The sequence below is a fragment of the Pteronotus mesoamericanus genome, unplaced genomic scaffold (assembly GCF_021234165.1).
Source record: "Pteronotus mesoamericanus isolate MK-2021 breed Mesoamerican mustached bat unplaced genomic scaffold, CSHL_Meso_final contig_68, whole genome shotgun sequence".
In the NCBI taxonomy this organism is placed as follows: Eukaryota; Metazoa; Chordata; class Mammalia; order Chiroptera; family Mormoopidae; genus Pteronotus; species Pteronotus mesoamericanus.
In genome coordinates, this window is record NW_026555234.1 from 2186779 (window position 1) to 2207575 (window position 20797).

General features: G+C 65.1%; 1 protein-coding gene across 2 annotated transcripts in view; it reads left to right on the forward strand.

Moving 5' to 3' along the window:
- The first annotated feature begins 1554 nt into the window (after window positions 1-1554).
- The window catches only part of ABLIM2 (actin binding LIM protein family member 2), a 77786-nt gene continuing 58543 nt past the window's right edge, over window positions 1555-20797 (forward strand). For both annotated transcript variants that reach the window (XM_054581908.1, XM_054581907.1), the window contains exons 1-3: window positions 1555-1641; window positions 10927-11070; window positions 17230-17413. In XM_054581908.1, the coding sequence (XP_054437883.1) occupies window positions 1623-1641; window positions 10927-11070; window positions 17230-17413 (347 nt within the window). In that variant the 5' untranslated portion in view covers window positions 1555-1622. The remainder of the gene's footprint in view (window positions 1642-10926; window positions 11071-17229; window positions 17414-20797) is intronic.

Sequence of the window (20797 nt, forward strand, 5' to 3'; positions counted from 1 at the left end):
GTGACTCCCCCTGACCTTCAGCTGGAAGGCTCTGGGAAGCGTGGAGGCAGAGCTGCAGTACGGCACCGGTCGCCAGCGGCGGGCCCCTGGCCACGCAGGCTCTCAGGCTCCGGGCCTGCGACCGGTCTTGTCCGCCAGCTCCGGCCCCGCCTGCCTGCCTGTCGCTCCTTCCACCTGTCTCTGCTCGGTGTCCTCCCCGGGGAAGCACGGCTGTGATTCCCGCCTCGGGCGCCGGCGGCCTGTGGGGCTTGCGGAGTGCTCAGCAGGGGCTGCTGTCCTCATCACCGCTGAGCTGAGCACAGGGCCGCAGGGCACAGAAAGCAGAATAAACAAAGGGGACGCTCTTCTCACTTTAAGCCCAAGGGCAAGGAAGCCTCTGCCTTAGGAGCAGAGCTGGTACCCACTTGCGGGTCCCCGGGCTGGGTAGGGGAGCTCCAGGCGGACTTGCCTGTGGGGATCGGTGGTCACCCTCCCCGTCCACTGGGCGCGACTCACAGAGGTCAGTGGGCGCCCGGCTGCCCGCGCGCTCGGGGGACCATGTCTTTGGCCGCGTGCTGTTGCGGTGTGAACTTCACTCACCCCAGAGCGGCTCCCTGTCCACGTGGCGTGAGGCGTGACTCATGACCAGTGGCGCCCCAGGCCCCTCGGCTGTGGGACCCCGGTCCGGCACGCTCACGGCTGGGTTTGCACACGGCGCGCGTGCCCTTCACCGCGACGGCGCCCAGGGCTCCCTGCCGTCGCGCTCCAGGGGCCAGGCGGCCCTCACCTCTTCCACTGCTGGTGGGTCAGGGAATATTTCCACCTTCTGCGACCTTAGCGCCAGGACCAGCAGAGGAGCACCGCAGCGGGCAGGGCACAAGGAGGCCGTCTCCAAATGCGTGTCCACCCGGAACCTTAGCGTGTGACCTCATGTGGAATAAGGACCTTTGCAGGTGTGACCAAGATAAGGCTGGGGATGAGGGCGTCCTGGGTGAGTATGGCCCTAAATCCAATGGCTGATGTCCTTACCAGAGACAGAAGAGGACACGTAGACACATAGTAGACGCCAGGTAAAGACGGTGTCAGAGGCTGGAGCGATGCGGCCACTAGGCCAGGACCGGCCGGAGCCACCGGGAGCTGGGAAAGGAAGGGGACACTCTCCCCGGAGCTTCAGAGGGAGCACGGCCCTGGCCACTCCTCCGGGCCAGACTCCGGCCTCCGGGGGCTGCGAGAGCAGAAATGTCCGTGGTTGAAGCCCCCACACATGGGCTTTGTGGGGCGGCCCCGGGCCACGGCACGGGCAGTGCCCACCCCCAGGCCGCGTTCCCTCTCTCCCCGCGCCTGGCACACGCGGGCAATCAGTGTTCCCGGCCCTTCCGGCCCCTCCCCCGCCCCGTGTGTCTTTTCAAAGTCCCTTTCCCAGATGCCTGGGAAACAGGTGCCCCTTTGGAGTGCGGCGGCGTCTATTTCAGTGTGCCGGGAAGGGGTGGCCCTGCCCCGCCTTGGGCAGCAGGGCGCAGCTGCCGCGTGACCCGGCGGCGTGTCCGTTGGGCGGCGCTGGCCGCAGAGGCGCCCCGCCAGTCCAGCCGCTGCCCGTTGCCGCCGCGGAGCAGGCCCTTGGCGAGGAGGCCGTGCTTGTGGGGATGCCTGGAGGAGAGGCAGGTACGGCCCCAAACCACCCTTTTGGCGAGACCCCCGGCCGGGGAGGAAGGGGTGGCGATTTCCCAGCTAGAAGTCTCGAGCCCCAGCCATGGGCTCGGAGGCTGATGGGAGAGGCGGCGGCGCGACGGGGCTCCGCGGCCGACAGCCGGTGCGAGGGCCAGCACCTACGAGTGCCGGGCTTTGGGACCGGCTCCGGGGGCTCGTGATGCCAGCCCCAAGGAGTGGCCCCGTTTCACAGATGAATACAGTGAGACTCAGGGGCGGGGGGGGGGTGGGGGCCATCCGAGCGAGATTTGGCTCTGGGCCCTCGGACCCCACAGGGCCCGCAGCCCCTCCCCCGGCCCCTTCCCCGCCTTCTGCCCCTTCCTCCCCTCCTGTAAGGCGGAGGTTCTCAGGCAGGGCCCATGTTGCTCCCTGCGGGGCAGTGTCTGGAGGCTCCTCGGCTGTCACTTGGGGAGGGCCGCTCCAGGCACCCGGGGCGGAGGCCAGGGACGCAGCTCGGCGCCCACAGTGCATGGGACGGCCCCCTAGCCGAGAGCCGTCCAGCCCAGTGTGCCAGTTGAGCTGAGGCTGCGGGGCCTGCTCGCTCCAAGGAAAATTATAAAAACGTTAGCTCTCTTGCTGCAGACACAAGAAAGGGGGGCCATCAGCTATTTAGATAAAACCAGTGAGCAAGTTCAGGTCCACCGAGGTGGCCTGCAGGGAGGCTGGCTGGCGCCAAAGGCTCGGGCATCGGGGCTGGGGGAGAGGAGACTGGCGCGAGTGAGGGGGAGCAGGGCGCCCCCACCCCCAGAGGCCAGGGGCGGGGTCCAGCGCCGCCTCCATCCCCGGATGCTCCACCCCGGGCCTCAGGCCCCCTCCCGCGCTCAAGGCTCATGCGCAGTGGGTGGCCCCTGGCTGGGCAGCCGTGACAGAGCCTTCCCCTCAGTGGCGTCCCCCTCTGGCCTGCGGCAGGCCGGGTCACTCTGCAAACACTGGTGGGTCCCAAGAGCTGGGACACATAATGATGTCCAGTTCTCACGTGGAGTTTCCATGCTAGCGGTGGGGCGGGTCCCCACGCAGCTGAGGACACAGTGTCCTCCACACCCTGTGCTTCCTCCAGTTGATGCCAGCAACGCCGACGGCAAAGAGCGATGGGAAAATGGCGTGAACCCACCGATACAAGCACCCTTTTTGCCAACGCACAGATGAAGGCGTGGACTCCCGATAAAAATAGCAGTAAAGGAAATGTGATTCATTATGTAAAGTTACAGTAGGAGCGAAAACTAAAAAGAACGGCAAGGAAATGGGTACATCTTTGGGATCTCGGCTTAGGCAGCGGTTTGTTCAACATGACCCCAAGAACACAGTGATTCGGGAGACGCACAGAAACGGGGCCTCACGAAGAGAAACACTTTGAGGCTGCCAAGAACATCGGGAAGAAAATGAAAACGCAGCCCACACCGCGGGAGGCAGTATTTGCCAGTCACACGTTGGAGGAGGGCACTTGCATCTAGAATATAGAAACGTATAAATCACTCATAAAAAGACCAGCAAATTAAATGGACACAGGGTCTGAATAGAACGTCTCCAAAGAAGGTGTACAGGTGGCCCGCTGGGGCGTGAATGGCTCTCAGCACCTTCGCCCTCGGCTGCGTGCCCATCAGAGCCGCCGTGGGCGGCCCCCTCACACCCACCGGGGCGGCTGTTGTCAAAACGACAGTCACCGGGGTGGACGGGGATGCGGAGGAGCTGGACCCCCAACGCCGCTGCTGGCGGGGGTGCCAAATGGCGCGGCCGCCGAGGCAGCAGTTAGATGTAGAGCGAGCATCCGCCGAGCAGCGCGCTCCTGAGCGCGTTCCCAGGACAGATGGAATCCTGGCCACGTGCGAGTAACAGCCCCAAGTGGCAACCAGCCCGGTCCTCCGGCTGAGGGGCGGCTGCGTGGGCTGTGTCCACACACGGGCGGAACCTCACTCGGCCGGACAGAGGGAGGCAGCGCTGGCACGCCCCACCGTACACGCGCGCAGCGTGGGTGAGCCTCGAGAACACACGCTCAGTGGAGGGAGCCAGGCACGAAAGGCGCCGGACGGTATGATTCCCTGGTTGTGAACTGTCCCGAGGAGGCAAATCCTTCGAGACAGGAAGTAGATTATCGGTTGCCAGGCAGGAGGCGGGGGATGGGGAGTGATGGTAAAGGGGGCGGGGTTTCTTCGTGGGGCGGTGGAAACATTCTGAAATTGACTGTGATTGGCACACGGCTCTGAGTGCCCTGAAGTGCGTGGCCTTGTGCGTCTCACATGGGTGAAGGGTGCGGCACGTGAAATGTGCCCGCGGACTGGGACATGCTCCGGAGAGGACGGCTCCCCGCCGTGCGGACTGGAAATGACAGGCACGTCGCAGGCTCCAGACAGTGGCTGGCGTCCTCCGGGGACATTGGACGGGAGAAGAGGTCGAGGGGAGGGCTGTGAGCTCTCAGACCCTCTGCGGCCACCCTGTCTGGATTCAAAGCCAAGGACTTTTAAGGGTTGTTTGGACTTGCGATGTTACTCGGCAGTGGGGCGGGGGGCGTGAGGACCCCTAACCGGGCCGGTTGGTACCTGAGGTCAAGGCTGCAGCCCCGACTTCAAGGGCCTGGGCAGGAAAGGGTGCTGGGACTCGGAGGTGGCCGGGGCACCCTGGGGGTGGTGTGGGCAGGCCTGCAGCCCACTGAGCTCCCACGCTGGGGGTCTCATGGCAGATGGCCCGCGCGGGGGCCCTGGCGGGCGTAGCTCAGCCTCACGGACCCTCTCGGTGGGCGTGGGGATCCTGCGGCCCGGGTTCAAATCCTAGCTGTGCCCGCCCATTTCCGGCTCCACGACCTGGGCATCCGATGGAAATCGCCACGTGCAGTGCCTGGCACGGCCCGGGCCCCGGGCTGAGAGGTGAGGGTGTCACAGGGATTGGTCACTATCTCCCTGCCGGTGCCCTGTATGGGGCTTGAGTCACCAGATGCGTCTCCTGGTCCCGATTAGATTTAATGAGCATCTGTTGGGCATCTGCGGTGCACTGAGCTCTAGGCTTACGCTGCAGACCCAGACGAGGTCACTTGTTGATCCGGGGGGGCCGCCCTGGGCAATGGTGGCGTGACACAGGAACAATCGCGGGCATGGGCGCCCGGAGCCCCGAGTCCCGGTCCCTGCTTGGCCACAGGCTCACCAGGCATGGCAGTTTCCCTGTGTGTCGGGGGTGGGGAGGCGGGGGTGCCCAGATGCCCACTGAGCGCTGCCCTTCCGGAACGCCACCCGTGAGACCCTCAGATGCCGCTCCGGGCACGAAGGGCTCCTCTTCCGGGGATGAAATGACATGCTCCGGGGACGTGGGTGGCGCGGGCGCCTGGACCGGCTGCTCAGAGCGTGAAGAGCCCCAGGACTGGCCCGAAGCCCGAGCCGAAGTCAGCTGGCAGCCCTGTGGCTGGCCGAGCTTCCGGGGACAGCTCACGGCCACGTTCTCCCAGCGCCTGCCTCTGGAAGGAGCCCCCTGCCCGCCCCCAAACGCACACACCAGTGCCAGCCCTGCCCCTCACCATCCTTGGAGCCGAAGGACAAGTGCGGCGAAGACCTCCAGGAGCGGAGGGCGCACAGCGCGCTGCCGGGGCACACGGATGCACCCAAGGCACGCCGCAGGAGGGGGTCGCGGACACGTGTCCAAGGAGGCCACGCGTCAGGACACGACGTCACCCAGCACCATGAGGTGCCAGGCTCCGAGCCGGGAGCTGGTCTCCCAGGGGCCACACCGAGCTGCCAGGAGCAGAGGCGACCGCAGAGGGGTGTTGTGTGCAGCGAGCAGGGGGGAAGCTGAGTCGCCCGGCAGGGCCATCCCTGGGCAGGGCACCCAGAGGTGCTGATGGTGCAGGGGCAGCTGGCCAGCTTAGGAGCACAGAGGCTCGCCGACTCAGGGCACGATGGGGTTGCCTCCCGCGAAGCCGATCGTCAGTTGCAGCATCCTAACTGGAAACACATTTAGCACACCGGACCTAGCTCGGCCTCGCCGGTTTCTGCTGCGTGCGCGGCGCTGTGGTGCCGCCGTCAAGTGGAAAAATCGTTAAGTCGAGCCATCGTTAAGCCGGGGACGTCTGTGTTAGGCATTTTCACGCACTCAGTTCCATCAGCACACGCCTGTGCTCGCGCCCACGTTCAGTTCTTAGACCCGGGGGAGGGCGGAGTTGATGTGTGACCGCGGGGAGGCACCGTCTGACCTTGGGGCAGGTCGGGGGCTCAGATGAACACACTCGGCTCCGCAGGAGAAACCAGAGGCGATGCTCACGGGGAATCGGAAGAGGCCAGGCCACTCTGGAGAGGTCACTTCCAGGGACGCAGGTCATGTCTGGGGGAGCGGGCCCCTTTCAAGGTCGTAGGTCACTTCCAGGGTGGCAGGTAGTGGGTCCCTGAAGCTTGATCATGTGAGGGTTGAGACTGGGTGGGGACAGGTTCCGGGAGGGACGTCCCTGGGCCGACTGGCAGCTTCAGCGCAATGAGCTCTGAGGGGGGCGTTCCCACATCTGTCCCCACATGTGCGAGCTTCTGGCGGCAGGGAGGGTCTGCCGGCCTCACCCTGGGCCCCGTGCCAGCCAGAGCTCGGCGGGATGGGGATGGGGGATGTGCTGACCGTCAGACCGCATGGCCCTCCGGCCGCTCACGGGGCCAGGCTGCTGGAGGCTGCGGCGGTGAGGGCGGCGGCCAGGGAGCAGCCCCGCGTTACAGTCCGCAGCCGGCCCCCTTGGAGGCCCGGGGTGAGCGCTCGCGAGTGGTGGGTGGGATCTCCAACGCGGGGGCTGGGAGGGCAGGAGGGGCCCGGACCCACTCCTGTGGCCGACGAGGCCTGTAAAGCGTGTCTGAGGGCTGAGCGGCCGCCTGGCAGGGAGGGGGAGAGTGGCGAGCGCACCCTCCCGGGCCGCTAACTACGCAACCAGAAGCCCAGCCCCAGCGCGTCCTGGGCTCGAGGGCGCGCAAGCCGCAAGGGTGCTCACGGCCGCGTGGTGTGATGTGGGCACAGAGCCCGCAGCTCTGGTCTCCCCAGCGCCCCCAGCAGGGGACACGCTTCTCAGACATGGGCACTGGGCCTGGGCCTCAGGCCAGCGGAGGCAGACGAGCCAGTGGGCACAGGCCACCCAGTGTGGCCAGGGCCGCGGGGAAGACGAGCACCGTGAGGGACGTGTGCGTGCGCTGCTGGCCCAGAAGGTGTCTGCCCGCCGCCCGTCACCTCCTCCCGAGAGCCCTCCGTGATGGCTCACGGAGCATCTCCCTGCCGCGGCCCCCGCGGCCCCGGGCCTCTCTCTGTCGTCCCCTGCTCACGGTCCCGGTCAGGCGGCAGGGCCGGGGAGGGCCCTAGGTGAGAGCCCGTCCCTCTCTCGTGAGCGAAAGCCCTGGGTGTTGATGGATTCCCGGCGGGGGCTCCCAGGGCTGGGGCCTCGTCCCCGGGGGTGAGATGGTCTCAGCCCTCGTGCGACTGACCCTTAGTACCGCCTGAGTGTATGCCCTGTGTGATTACCTCAGTCAGGGACGTGGAAAATCGAATGTCAGGGCCAGTCTTGAGGTCGTAGTGGAGCGAGCCGGCCTCACTGGTGTGCAGGCCTGGGAGACCGGGCGGCGTGCGCACCCCTCTCCCCCCACACCCCGCTCTCAAAAAGTTGAACAGACCTTGTATCTTACAGCGGTTTTCAGTTTATAGGAAAGTTGACCAGAACGTAGAGAGTTCCCAACATGCCCCGCCCCCAACCCCAGTTGCCCACTGTTGACATCCTACATCGGTGGCACCGTACTTACAACTGATGGGCCATCCTGATACGTTGTCCGTAACAGAAGGCTACAGTGTGACTCGGTGCCGCGCGTTCCGCGGGTCTGGGCAAATACGACCGTGACGCGCGTCGCCCTCCAGTACCGCGGGGAGCGGCCCGCTGGCCTCGGCTCCCTCTGCGCCCTGCCTGTTCGCCCCCCGCCCCGCCCCCGACCACCGGTCTTCCCACTGTCTCCATGGCTTTGTCTTCTCCGGAGCGTCAGGGAGTTGGAAGGACAGTGAGCAGCCTTTTCAGATTGGCTTCTGTTCCTCAGCAACACGCCTGTCGGGTCCCTCCACATCCTCTCGTGGTTTGGTAGCTTGTTTCTTGAGAGTTCGCTTCTTTCTGTAACGTTCACACGCCGGACCTGGGCCGTGGCCAGAACCGCCGCCTCCCTGTCTTGGAGCTGCTTGGAGAGAGCGCGGGGCGGGCCCTGATCGTTCTCACCGCGGCTGGAGTCGGGCGGGCCACCTCTCTCAGCAGCAGCGGAAGAGCTTCCTCTGCCCGCAGGCACGGCGGGCCCCGCCCTGATTGGGCAGCGGCAGGAGGAGCGAGTCCGTCTTGGGTGTGGGGCCCGTGCCCCAAATCCTCAAGGTTCACAGGTGTGACCCCAGGGCCCAGCGGGCAGAGGGGCCGGGGCGGGCTGGCCGGGAACCCCCTACCTGCACCTGCGGTACCTGCGTGAAGACAGGTGTCCGCTGTCACGGTGTTGTGTCTTCTTCCTGCCACTAGAGGGAAGCACCGCCGCTCTCACCTGCACAGAGGCCCCGGAGTCTCCAGAGAAGGCTGCAGGGGGGCGGAGCAGGGCCTCCCACTAAACCAAGTCTTCAAGCAGCTCCCCTCACACCAAATATATCTCCAGTAACCAGGAAACGGGTGACTCAGGCTGTGAGACCCGGCCAATGGCAACAGCTGCCGTGTGTTGAGCACTCAGCGTTTGCAGGACGCTGGGCTGGCACATTTTGGTCCAGGGCCCCAGCGTCTCCCGGCCCGGGGATGTGAACGGACGAGCCGGTGGACGTCCGGGGGTCCCAGGTCCAGCATATAGGAGGCGCGGCCGGGGCTGGACCCCGCCGCCGGCAGGGCCGCGGCACCCTGACAGCAACCCCCGCGGGTGGGGTCTGACGTTTCCCTTGCACTGGATGGGGGTCAGCTTCCGCAGTGCGAGGTCGTGCCTGAGCACTCGCAGGGAGACCGTAGCGTCTCGACCTTCGTGCACCTGACAGATGAGAAGATAACAGAGGGGCGGTCTCCGCCCCCCGCCCCGGCCAGCTCGATTTGACCTCGGGCGGCGCTCCGTGGCCCGTGCGCCCCACGTGAGCCTGGGCAGCCGGGGCTGTGCCCCGCGGGAGCAGGAACGCGCCATCTGAGGTTTCACACCCCGACTGCCGAGGCTCATCCGCATGGTGAGTCTCCAAGTCAAGCCCAGGAGATCCTCACATTTTGCCGCCTCCCATCCATTTTATTAAATAATCAATGAGACCGTGTCTGCCGTTATTCTACAGAGAAAAGGAGCGTGGGGCATTTCGTGCTGTGGACATTTAACCCAGAGCCGAAAGTGCCACCGTGGCTCCTGGGCCGCTGGCCACGCTCGCGGGTCCTGCTGGCTCTGCGCGGCCAGGCCGCGGCTTGGCGTCCCGGGGCTCTGGAAACGCGAGGCCGGCGTGATGTGGGGCGTGGTGCTGCTCACCCCTTCCTGCACCTGCTTCTCCAGGCCTGTGGCTTCTTGTTCCCGGGGGGTGTTCAGAGCCCTCCTCCTGGGGAGGCCTGCTGTCCCCACTGTGCTTGGCCCCATTGTGCTGCCGGCCGGCCGTGAGCAAGGACTGCAGAGGAGGGGAGGGCCCTGCTCTGGCCCGACTGGGGGCCGTCGGGAGGTGGGCTTCAAGGGGAGGGGGCAGGTGGGAGGCTGATGGAGGAGTGTCCTCCTCAGTGTGGGATCCACCTCCTCAGTTTTTGCAGCGGGGACGTGACCTTCCACCCCGGCGTCCATCAGAGCTAGGTGCACGCGCGCGCGTGTGGCGGGGCGGTATGAATGTGCCTCAATGTCAGAGGAAGCGTGGCAGGTGTTTTTCGGGCTCGCCCACCTCCCCTGGGCCCACCTGTGGCTCTAGCAGCTACAGCAGCAGTTCCTCAGGCCTCTGCTAACCCCTCGGACTCACTCAGCCCAGGCACCGGGCAGCCCAGAGAAGGGGGGATGGGATTCCCCCCGAGGGGGACAGGAGGTGGGGTCGGTGCCCCAGCCCCCTTCCTTCCGAGGCAGGACCTGGCCGATGAGGGATGGCCCCCTGGAGGGCCCGCGAGGGGGTGGCCTGCTTGTCCCCGGTAGCAGTGGATACACAATGCACCCCGTCTGGTCTCAACCTCAGGGCAGGGAGCCGAGACTGAGGCAGGAGAGTGGCGTTAGGCCTGGGACTAAGAAAGGCCCAGGAGGCGACAGCTCTTTATACAGGGCAGGCTGGAGCAGGGCGTCGGCCTTCAGCCATCGGCCATCGTCACCTGCCTTTGCTGGAGACCCCAAGGGGCGGAGGGGCCGGAGTGCTCCCTGGCGGGGGAAGGGGCTCGGGTCCTGGTGGAGCCCGGGCCAGGAGAGGCCAGGGCGGCCCCTAGAAGGGGCATCCGGGGCGACAGGTAAGGGGGCAGATGCGGCTTTCACAAGCTGGTCCAGTGCAGGACGTGGGGGCAGCCCACCCCGGCCCCTGCGTGGGCTGCGCTCTCTGCCGGGCAGGCCCCGGTGCCGCCCGCAGCCCCGCCTCTGACCAGCTCCTCCTCGGCCGCACCACGCGACCCGCTGGAGGGGGCTGGTCCCCCGCGGCGGGCGGCCCCGGGCCTGGGCCGCAGCCTGGGATGTCTCGCCCAGCTGTCTGCACGTGGCTGGAGCTCCGCGAGGGGCAGCCCTCTGACCCCGTCCCGCACACCGGCCTCCGCAGGGGCTTTGGGAGGGCGAGGGTGAGGAGCACACGCCCCGCCCAGACCCCAGGAGCACCCAGTCGGGCCCCTTGCTGTCCACCGTGACCCGCCCCTCCGTGCGCATCCTGGGCCGTGGTTGGGGGCAGCAGGTCAATGTCCCCACACAGAGGGGACCTGAAGGACGCCCCCAGGAAGACGGTGGCCAGAGTCCTTGCATTCGAAAGAACCTGGGCCTCCTGTCTGCGGGGGGCTGCCCAGCTCACCGGGGTGGGCGCTCTGAGGCCATGGAGGGCCGGGGTCGTGCCAGGTCAAGGTGGCAGGGGAGCCACCGTCCTCGGGGGAGGTGGCGGTCCCCCCATCGCTGCCAGTGTGCTCGTGGGGATGGGGGGCGGGAGCCCTCATTGACATTGACCGCGATACCTGGTTCCCGCTGGTCCCCAGGGAGAAGGCGAGCCTGTGCCCAATGCCCGGGACTGTGCTGGCGGGGGCAGGGCCGCCAGTGCCCGCACATGGCAGGTCTGCTCCTCCCCTCCACCATGCCTGCCAGTCTGCCTGCTAACACGGCTCCTTCCCCTCCCCCGCAGTGTCGGAGCCCCCGGCCGCCCACAGCCCCCTGGAGAAAGCGCCCAGCACCGCCATCCTGTGCGCTACCTGTGGCAACGTCTGCAAGGGAGAGGTGCTGCGGGTCCAGAACAAGTACTTCCACATCAAGTGCTTCGTCTGCAAAGGTGAGCATCTGCCCGGCGCCTGCAGCTGCGGCTCGGGGCAGGGGGTGTCTCCGGGAGGCCCGTCGGGTCTGGGGGCTTGGAAAACCCTCCGTCCAGAATTGTCATAGGCCACTGAGGTCTTTTCAATGGGGCCCAAGTCACTTGCGGGTGTGGGGAGGGTTGGAGGGCGGGGTCCAGGCCCCGGAGTGGCCTCACACGGCGGCACCCGCGTCCGGGGACTCAGATCCAGTGGCCCTAGCAAAGCGGCCTGGGGGCCAGGAGCCAGCCCAGGGGGTCAGTGCTGGTGGCACGGCAGCAGCCATGGCGGGCACCGCAACTGCGCGGGGCCCCACGCGGCCGCCCCCACCCCGGAGCAGGATGAGAGCGTTGCCGTCCTGCCAAGTGAGAATGGCCTTTATTTTCTCTGAATGTAAAAGACAGCCCAGATCACATACTTAATCCAAATAACACGAAAGAGGAGAGATGAAATTAAAACCAAAAAGGACCGAGAGGCGTCCCGCCGTCGGAGCCGGCCTCTGCCGCCAGCCTCCCGCCGGCTTCTCCCTCTCCTCATGCTCAAGCTAACGCGCTTCCGCTGAGCACCAGTCAGTCACGTGTGTTTGCATTCGGTTTCCTAAGAATATCTGAACAATAGCGTTTGGGGGAAGAAGAGAGACAACCAAGCCAATCCCGCGCGGTCTCCAAGCCCCCGCGGCTGTTGTACGGGACTCACGTTGAGGGTGCGGACACGCCATTGGCCCGTCTGCAGGGAGCGGGGCGGCGCCCCTGCGCCTGGGGCCGGAGAGGATGCTGCCCTCGGCGTCCAGGGCTCTCTGTGACATTGGCCAGAGTGACCGGGATGAGCCCTGGGAGCTGAGGGTTTGCTTTCAGGGGACAGACACAGGCGGGAAGGATGCCACATGCAGGTCACAGAGAGATGCGTGTGTTAATGGACATTGTGCAGCCCCGCCTGGGCACCGCAGGCGGCATTCACCCCCCACGGGGTCACGGGATGCCCCTGTGGGGCCAGGCCTGGCCCGGGCTCTTGGAAGAGTGAGCCGGCCAAGCCCAGCTTGGACGGTGAGGGCAGCGTGCCAGCCACGGTGTGCAGCGTGGCTTCAGGGCTCGCTGTTCGTGGGAGAACCAGGTGCTGGAGGGGGCGGGGCATGGGGAAGGGTCGGAAGCTTCCAGAGGGGGCGTCACGGGGGAGGAGGTGTGTGGGCTCCAGCTTGGAGAGAGGAGTCTGCCGGTCAGCTGGGGGCCAGGCTGGTCCAGGCGGCAGGGCCGTGCGGTGTTGGGGCAGCCGGGCCGTGCGGAGGGGGAGCCAGGGTTTGCGTGCTGAGTGCAGCAGAGGGAGGGAGACGAGGCTGGGGCTGGATCCGTGCCTTGCCAGCAGCCCCACGGGGGACGGTGGCTTCTTCCGCTTGAGGCGGCTGCGGAGGCCTGGCGATGCGGCCGGTGAACCCCAGCCCCGGAGGCCTCGGCTGGCAGCCACCGTGCCACTGCCGCGGGCCCTGTGGGAAGGCGGCGTGTAGTTCTGCCGCCCTGCCCCCCGGGTGGGCCCAGCGACGCCTGGTGCCTTCTGGCCCGGGATGGGGGGTCCGAGTGTGAGAAACGGGGCTGCTGGCAGCGACAGGGGCCTGTCGCTTAGGGAGGACGAGGAGGACGCCAGAGCTGCCCCACCCCGGGCTCCCAACCCCGCCTGCCCCTCACAGGCGCTGGGCTCCATCTCTGGGCCTGGGTGACTGCCAGGCGTTGTCACTGAGGGTCCCTTGATGCCCCTGAACTTTCTGGGTCCAGGGGTCCCCTGCACATCGGCCGCCTGGCCCGTCCCTGGTGAATTCTCCCCACTGCACCTGCCCTCCCAGGTCCCCATGATCCCCGCCCTCCTGAAGGCTGCTGGAGCCCTAGCGATGGGGACGTGGGCGTCCCAGCACGGCTGCTTGGGGGATGTTTGGAGAGACGAGGCAAGGGACAAGGCCTGACGCGGCCAGGGCGGCGCTGGGAGCGTGGGGGCCGTCGGCATCCCCACAGGCGGGAGCCCCGTCCAGCCGCCCCGGGCGCCGGCATTGAGGGAGGCCTGTCCGGTGGGGGGCCACCGCCCTGGCTGGCGCCCGCCTGCCGCGCCCCGCCCCCTCGCCAGAGTGTCCCAGGCCATCGTGTGGCCTGTCTGGTTCAATTTCCTCCACTCTCCACAAAGACCCATGTGCTACGTTACTGAAAAGCAAAAGCCATTAGGTTGCTCTTTCGTAAAAGCTTATTTTAAAACACGAAGAGGAAGTGCCCGCTGTATTTAGAAGGGTTTTCTGTAAGTGCAGATCTTAGCAACACAATAACAGGCTCAGCCTCCTGGAGTGGAGTCGACACCTGGTCTGCCAGGAGGTGGCAGCTGCCCAGGGGCCCCTCCCCCCGGCCCGTGTCACTAGGGCGGGTCACTTTGTCCTCTGAGGCTCACCCTCGTAGGTGGCCTGCCCGCCGCACCTGCTGGACGATGAGGCACCGCAGCTGAGGCTTCCGGCCGGCTTTCGAACAGCGGCTCTGTTTTACGCGCGCGGATCCCTGGGCCTTGGGCTGGCCTTTCGTCCTGGCCTTTCATCCCGACTGTCCTGCGCACGCCGAGCCTGCAAGTCATGGAGGGCGCCTGCAGGGGGAGAAGAACGCCCAGCCCCCAGCATCCCAAACAACAAGGGTGCTCATCCCCCGACATCAAACCTGGAGGGGCCACTCAGCCCCAGAGCCAGTTGATGCAGTGACTCAACAAGGTCCTCAAAGACCCAGGTCCTTTCTCCACTTCCCCACTCCCAACTGTCCCCTCCCCGCCGCACCCCCCATCCTGTGCATCTCAACAGTGCCTCTCCTCATGGTCTCAAGTGAGCTGCTGTGGCTCCAGGCATCGCATCCTCCCGGGGAAGGGAGGTGCAGGGAGAAGGGGCCCTATCCCTGCCCAGTGCCCTCTGGTCGGGGAGGAGAGCCCTTGCCCTGAGGTCCCCGCAGACTCCCAGCATGGTGCATTGGCCAGAACGGGGTCCCCCGTGGACCCCCACAGGCCCAGCGGAGTGGGATGTGGTCGCCGCCATCAGCCCCGTCTGTACCTGGGAGCGTGTTGCCGGGTGAGACAAAGCAGGTCTGTGAGCTCAGAGGACGATGGTGCCACCTTCCGATTCTGACCTGAGAGGCCCCGGTGTGCAGGTCCCTGCCACCTCGGTGCTTGTGGACACGTCTCAGTTTACCTGGGACACTCCCTGAGAGAAATGACATCATTATCCTGGCCCAAGCGTTGGCCTTGATGCCTGAAGGTCTGGGTGCAAGTCCCAGCGCTGCCGCCCCCAGCTGAGCGGCTCTTAGGCACGTTTCTTCAGCTCCGTTTCGTTCAGCAACTGTTTATTGGGCACCTACTATGCCCAGGCATGTTCTGGGTGCCTGGGATGCATCTGTGAACAAAGCAGACGTCCGTGGCCCCGTGGAGATTGTGTCCTAGAGCGGGGAGACAGACGGTCGACACAGGACAGAATAAATACGTACTTTCTATTATATGCCAGGAAGTGAGTGCGGGGGAGGGGAAGGAGAGGAGCAGGACCAGGCGGGGGCGGGGCGCAGGGGAGGAAGCTGCTGTTTCCACGTGGGGATCAGGGAGGGCTTCGTGGAGGAGGTGCCTTGGCACCAGGACTAGAGCGGGGGAGGGGGAGCTCCGCAGCGAGACAGCCATCTCCAGGACCTTGGAAAGAGCCCAGGAAGCAGGAGGGAGGGGACGTTTCTTGCCAGGGAGGAGAGCCCTTGCTCCTGCCTGTCCTTTGATGACGGTGGGCTGGGCTGTCCACAGGGACACCCCCCTCTGGGAACAGAGCTGCACTGGGTCACCTTTTGGGATGTTCCCAGGGCCTCGACGGGAGACCCACCACGGGCCTCCGACCAAAGGGAAGCCCAGGCGGAAGTGCGTCACCCTCGGCCCAGGGCACAGGTCACTGCGCACAGCGCGGCCTCTGGAGGGCGGCCAGGAAACGGGGATCACGGGGCAGAGCGCGGCGACGTCCCAGCAGGAGGGGGTCTCCGATGATGCAGCCTGTCATTCCGGGCGGGGAACCCCGGGCGGAGGTCAGGGCAGACCCAGGCGCACAAAGCCTTGGAGGCCTCTGCGTTGCTCGGGCTCGAAACGGCCCCCCCGCCGCCCAGCAGCTTGGGAGAGTGGAACCGCCTGCCCCCAGCCACCGCGGGACCTGCCTCGGCGCGCCGGGTCACAGCCCTGCAGGCTGGCCTGGGTGCCGGGCTTTTAGGCATGAGCCCTGCTGTGGACCCGCCTCTGCAGCCGCAGCCTCTCAGCTCGAGCACTGAGGAGCCCACCTCCCACCGGAGAAGCTCCCCGCCGCCCGCTCCCACATGGGCCCCGAGTCCTCAAACACAAGGCCCTCGCGGGCTGGGCCTCCTTCCGCGGTGGGACACACGCCGACCCCAGCTCAGCACCGGTGCCCGCTGGGCGTGGTTGACCCTCGTTTACAGGCAGGGAGTTGGGGCTCAGAGAGGGTGAGTGCCTTGCCCAGAGTCGCACAGCGGGGGAGCAGGAGTGAGGGGACTGGGGCCCAGGCTGCCGGTCTTCGAGCCCAGCGATGGCTGGCTGCAGGGCCCTCACGGATGCCGCAGCCCACTCCGGCCTGGCCGGCTGCCCGCTGGCACTCCTGGTCATTTCCCCTGGAGAGGGGCCCGGGGCAGTTCGCTGGCCAGCTGGTGGGAGCGGCTTTCACATTCTTCAGAGTCCGTGCCAAGGGGTGTTCCAGAAGCGCCTTCCCACTACTGCCCACCCCTCTGGAGCGTTTCTCCTAAGTGACCACAGGGAGTGCCAGGGCTGACACGGGGTCACAGCCACTCCACGGCCCCCGTTGGCCTTGGCTGCTCCAGCAGGCAACACAGGATGTAATAACAATATGGCGCCTTCCCCGGGGGCTTTAAAATTACTGGGAACTCGGACTAGCATTTGTGGAAGCCGAGGTCTGGGCTCGCCTGTCCGGGCCTGGCTTTGGCGACCCCACTGGCAGCTGCCAGGCCAGTGGCTCAAGAGCCTATGTCTTGTGCGTCCGTGACGGGGACCCCCGTCTAAGCGGGGCACATCCGTCCTCCGGGGCACAGCCAGCGCCGTCCTACCCTCGCGAAGAACGGAGACGGCCGGATGCCAGAGTGGGGGCGTCCGCGAGCTGCCTTGTTGTTCAGGGGCTGAGCCGCCCCAGGCGGGGCTTGCGGAAAACGGCAATAAATCTCTCTGCACGGCTCCAGGTAGCCTGCCCTTCCCGAGCGGGCACATCTGTCCAGCCTGTGCCGTGACGCGGGATTCAGCAGGCGGTACGCTCTCTTGGGGGGGTGTGGGGAGGACCCGGCGCCCGCCCGGCCTCTGCTGGGGCTGCCGGGCGCTCTGCGGCCTCCAGTGCGGTGGGGGCAGGCAGGGCGCCCCTTGAAACCGCGCCGGCTCCCACGGGCCCTGGGGCTGGAGCGCCAGTGTGTGGGGAGGAGGCTCAGGGGTCCCGGTGGCGAGCGGCCGGCTGTCCCCAGGGAAGGGGCCCTGTTTGCCACCTGCAATATTCCCCAGCGCCTCTACCAGGCGCTACAGTGCAGCTTCCTGTGGCAGGAGGTGTGTGAGGGGTCAGGGGACCAGAGGGTCCACGGCCAAGTGTCCCCGCCTCATTCCCTCTTGCAGGGGGTCTGGATTTGTCCCCATGGCAGGAGGAGTGGGGGAGGGTCAGGAAGACTCCAGGGGTCTGGGGCGGCAGACTCTAGGGGCTCCTCTGTCATCAGCCCCGGGTGGTCTCCCCACCCTGAACAGGGCCCAGCACGTAGTAGGTGCCTCTGACCTGTCCCATTCCCCGATGGAGACCAGAGCTTGAAGCAACAGAGGGGCTGGGGACATCAGCGCGTCACCCTGGTGGGGTCCTGGAGTGAGGGAAGGAGGCTGGTGGTGCTGAGGGTGTCCTCCCAGGCCAGTGCCCCTTTCTGGAAGCTTCCACAAGGAAGTCCACTCAACTCCAGGCTGAGGGGCCAGCGCTGGAGCCCGTGTCTGGACCTGGCCCCCTGAGGTTTTTCCGTGAACCCCCTGAGTGGCGTCCGGTGGGGGCCTGTGCGTGGCAGGCCCACCTGGGCCGGTCGGGCCTGGGATGCCGCCCTCGTCCGCTAATGCCGGCCTCCCGTGCCCGCCCCCAGCATGCGGCTGCGACCTGGCCGAGGGCGGCTTCTTCGTGCGCCAGGGCGAGTACATCTGCACACGGGACTACCAGAGGCTCTACGGGACCCGCTGTTTCAGCTGTGACCGGTTCATCGAGGGCGAGGTGGTGTCGGCGCTGGGCAAGACCTACCACCCGGACTGCTTCGTGTGTGCCGTCTGCCGGTGAGTGGGGCCGCCAGGCTCCCTGCCTTCCCCGGGGCTGGATGCCCTCCCTCCCTGGGGGTCGCAGCTACAGAGCAAAGGCAGGGCCCAGCCAAGGCACGGCGGGTGGGCCCCGGGCGGCCGCACGCCGAAGGCGCCCTCCCCCAGCCCCACCCTGCGGGCCTCCTCCCCCGCCTGCGACAGGAGACTGAGCCCTCCTTCCCGGGGATCACCGGGACCGCAGGCACGCAGCCTCCTTTGGCGTCTGGAAAGGTCCCCGTCTCCCCATGCCCTCGGCCAGCCCCGCCCTGGCCCGCATCCTGCACGCGATCCGTCTCCCCCGCGGGCGCCGGTGAGGCCCACGCTCTAGCCCCTCCTTGCCCACCCACTGCCACCCTCAGCTGTCCCGGCATCTCCCACCGGCACAGCCTGCCTCTCACTGTCCCTGTCCCTGCTCTGTGGGTGGCAGCACCACCCAACCCCCGCATGAGCCCAAGCGTGGATGCCTTCCACAGTCCCTCCCTTTCCAGAATCCACTCAGCCACTGTCCCCGCTCAGGCCTCAACCTGTGACTGCTGAGCCACCCCCCTGCCCTGCCTGGCGCTGTCCACGCTGACCGTGGCCTCGAGCTCCCTAGCCGGGCTCAGAGGAGCTTCCGTTCAGTCCCAGTTCGCCTGCTCGTTCGTTCATTCAACCGGCTTATCCAAGTGTCCACGCAGGCCGGGCCCCGGCACCCTGGGCCTGCATCAGCGAAGACCCCACGGGGCTCAGAGGTGGGGACACTGCCGGGCAGCAGGAGGCACCGCCCAGGCCTTTCCCGCCGGGAGCAGCCCCCCCACCATGGCCTCCCGTACTGCCACTCTCCTGGGCCCCAGCTTCCCTGGCGACAGGTCCCTGGAACCGCTTGATGTGAGCCCCACGCAGGCCGGGGCGGGTCCGCGGCCCCTCTGGCCCGCAGCCTGGCACAGAGCTGTGCGCGGTGCCCGGTGCTGGAGGGGGACCGAGGTCCTGGGCCGTGGCAGCGCGGCCGCACAGCTTCCCCCACTGCCCTGCACCTCAGCTGGGGGCGGGCAGCGAGGCCAGCAGGCGGCCCCCCACTGGGCTCCTCCCTCCCGCCACGGACACATTGCTCCCCGGGGAACGCTCCATTTCCGGAAAACAGAGAATAAAACCCCCAGAGTTTATTCCACTCCGTTCCCCCTGCCTCACCACACCCAGTTTGACAGGGACCTTGTGTTGTTCCCAAAGCTGTTGTCCGTAGTGACGGTGCATGCACTGGACAGAAGGGGGAGCTTTGTCGGGGGGCTGCTGAGAGAGGGAGCCGCAGTGGCACGGGGCATTCCCCACGCCAGCGTCACTGCACGTCGCTGCAGCGTGCACGGGCCGGAGTCCCCGAGGACGTCTCGGGGCTGGACCTCCGCGCGCGTCGCGTGGGGATGAGGGCTGACGGAATCCGGGTGGGTGCGGCGGGTCACCTCCGGGTAACCTGCTGTTTTAAATGACAGCAGAGAGCTCCGTCACCCTGCGACTGGACCTACGCACCATTATAAACAACTAGAAAACCGAACGAAGATACAGAGCAACTGTGTTCAGACGCTGGGGCCCAGGCAGCTCAGGACTGAGAGAGGAAGACGGGGATGGAGCCTGTGACTGGCTGGCCCACTGCCCAACCCAAGGACGGGCCCCCTGGAGAATGGCACTCGCCGCGTCAGGAGACGGTGACCAAGAGGCGGCAGCATGCAGAGCTCCAGAGAGCCGCGCGGAGGGGCCGCTGAGGCTTTGACTAACACAGTGCTGTGTGGACACAGAGGAAGTCGCACAAGGCAAGGCAGAGAAGGACGAGGTCGCTGCAAGCTCAGCAGGTCCCAGGGCCGGAAGACGTTGAGTCCTGGCCAGGCGGACAGCCCTCGCTGAGAGCCCAGGCGCGCAGCAGGGACACCAAACGGGCCATGCCTTATCGGTGGGACGAAGCCCTAGGGCAATGGCTACTATAAACCTGCGCTGACAAAGTGGAAGAAAAAAACATCAAAAAGATCAGGCTGATCCACAAAAAGCTGACCGCCTGCCAAAGCAAAGTCCAGCATCCTTTATGGGAAGGAAAGAAAACTCAGCACTCAGCAACGTGGAACCAACAACGTTCAACATTCGGTCAAATACTACTGTTCATAGAAGGAAACAAAAGAGTGACGCAGGGCCGGAAGAAAAGTGAGCCTGTAACACCAGACCCAGGAACGAGCGCAGTGGAGGGCTCGCGGGGGGCTGCCAACAGCTTCTGTGGATACGTGTGTGCGCTTTAAAGGGAGATGTGGACGTAAGTCAGAGCGCCACGGAAGGTGTTAAAGGAAACCAGACAGAGTTTCTAGAAATGAAAAGTACAGCTGCTGAAATGAAATATTCCCTGGGAGGAATTAGCAGTAGATGAGATTTTGCAGAGGAAAACATCGGTGAACTGGAAGAGGTAGCAATAGAAACTACTCCTCTAAAGCAAAGAGAGGAGAAAAAGACTGGAAATATGAAGAGAGGCTCAGTGATCTGTGGGTATAGATCCATCTGCCTGTCCCTCTAGGTGGGGAGGGGTCACCAGGGGATAGGAGAAGTCTGGAAAAAGTTTGAGGAAATAAAGGCTGGAAAATGTCCCAATTTGATGAAAGCTATAAACTCATGGTTCGAAGAATCTCAGTGAACCACAGCAGACTAAACACAGCAAAAACCAGCCAAGTCCACCATCATCAAATTTCTGAAAAACAGGAGTAAGAAGAACATCTTAAAAACAGCAAGAGGAAAAAAACACATTATGTCCAATGGAATAAAAGACGGTCCATGGACTTCTCATCTGAAACGTCGTGCCCCGGAAGACAATAGAACAGCCTCTCGGAAGAGCGGGAAGGAAAAATCTATCAAAGAATTGTATAGCTGGCCCCCTGCCCCCCCAAAAGAACTTTCAAAGATGAAGGCAAGACTGGTAAAGGGTAGAAGGTTCTTTTGGGGGGGGTGATAAAAAAGGTCCTCAAATTGATTGCGCAGATGGTCGCACAGAATACATTACCAGCCTTTGAATGGTAAGTGGATGTTAGCGTGCCCATGAATAAAAGTGTCGATAAAGCTGTCACACAAAACACGAAGGCGAAGCAAAGACTTTCGTAGACACACCAGAGCTCAGAGCATTTGTTGCCCGTGGCCCTGCACCTACAGCTACATTAAAGGACATTTGCAAGCTGAAGAAGAATGTCGAAAGACATCAAAAAGATGCGAGAGCAAGCCATCAGCGAGTGGTGATATGTCATCTGATGACGGACCGGTGTCCAAAATATATAAAGAACTCCTCAAGCCAATAATAAGAAGAAAAAAAAAACTTTAAAATGGGCAGAAGAGTTTAACAGATGCTCCACAAAAGGGTGCATGTGA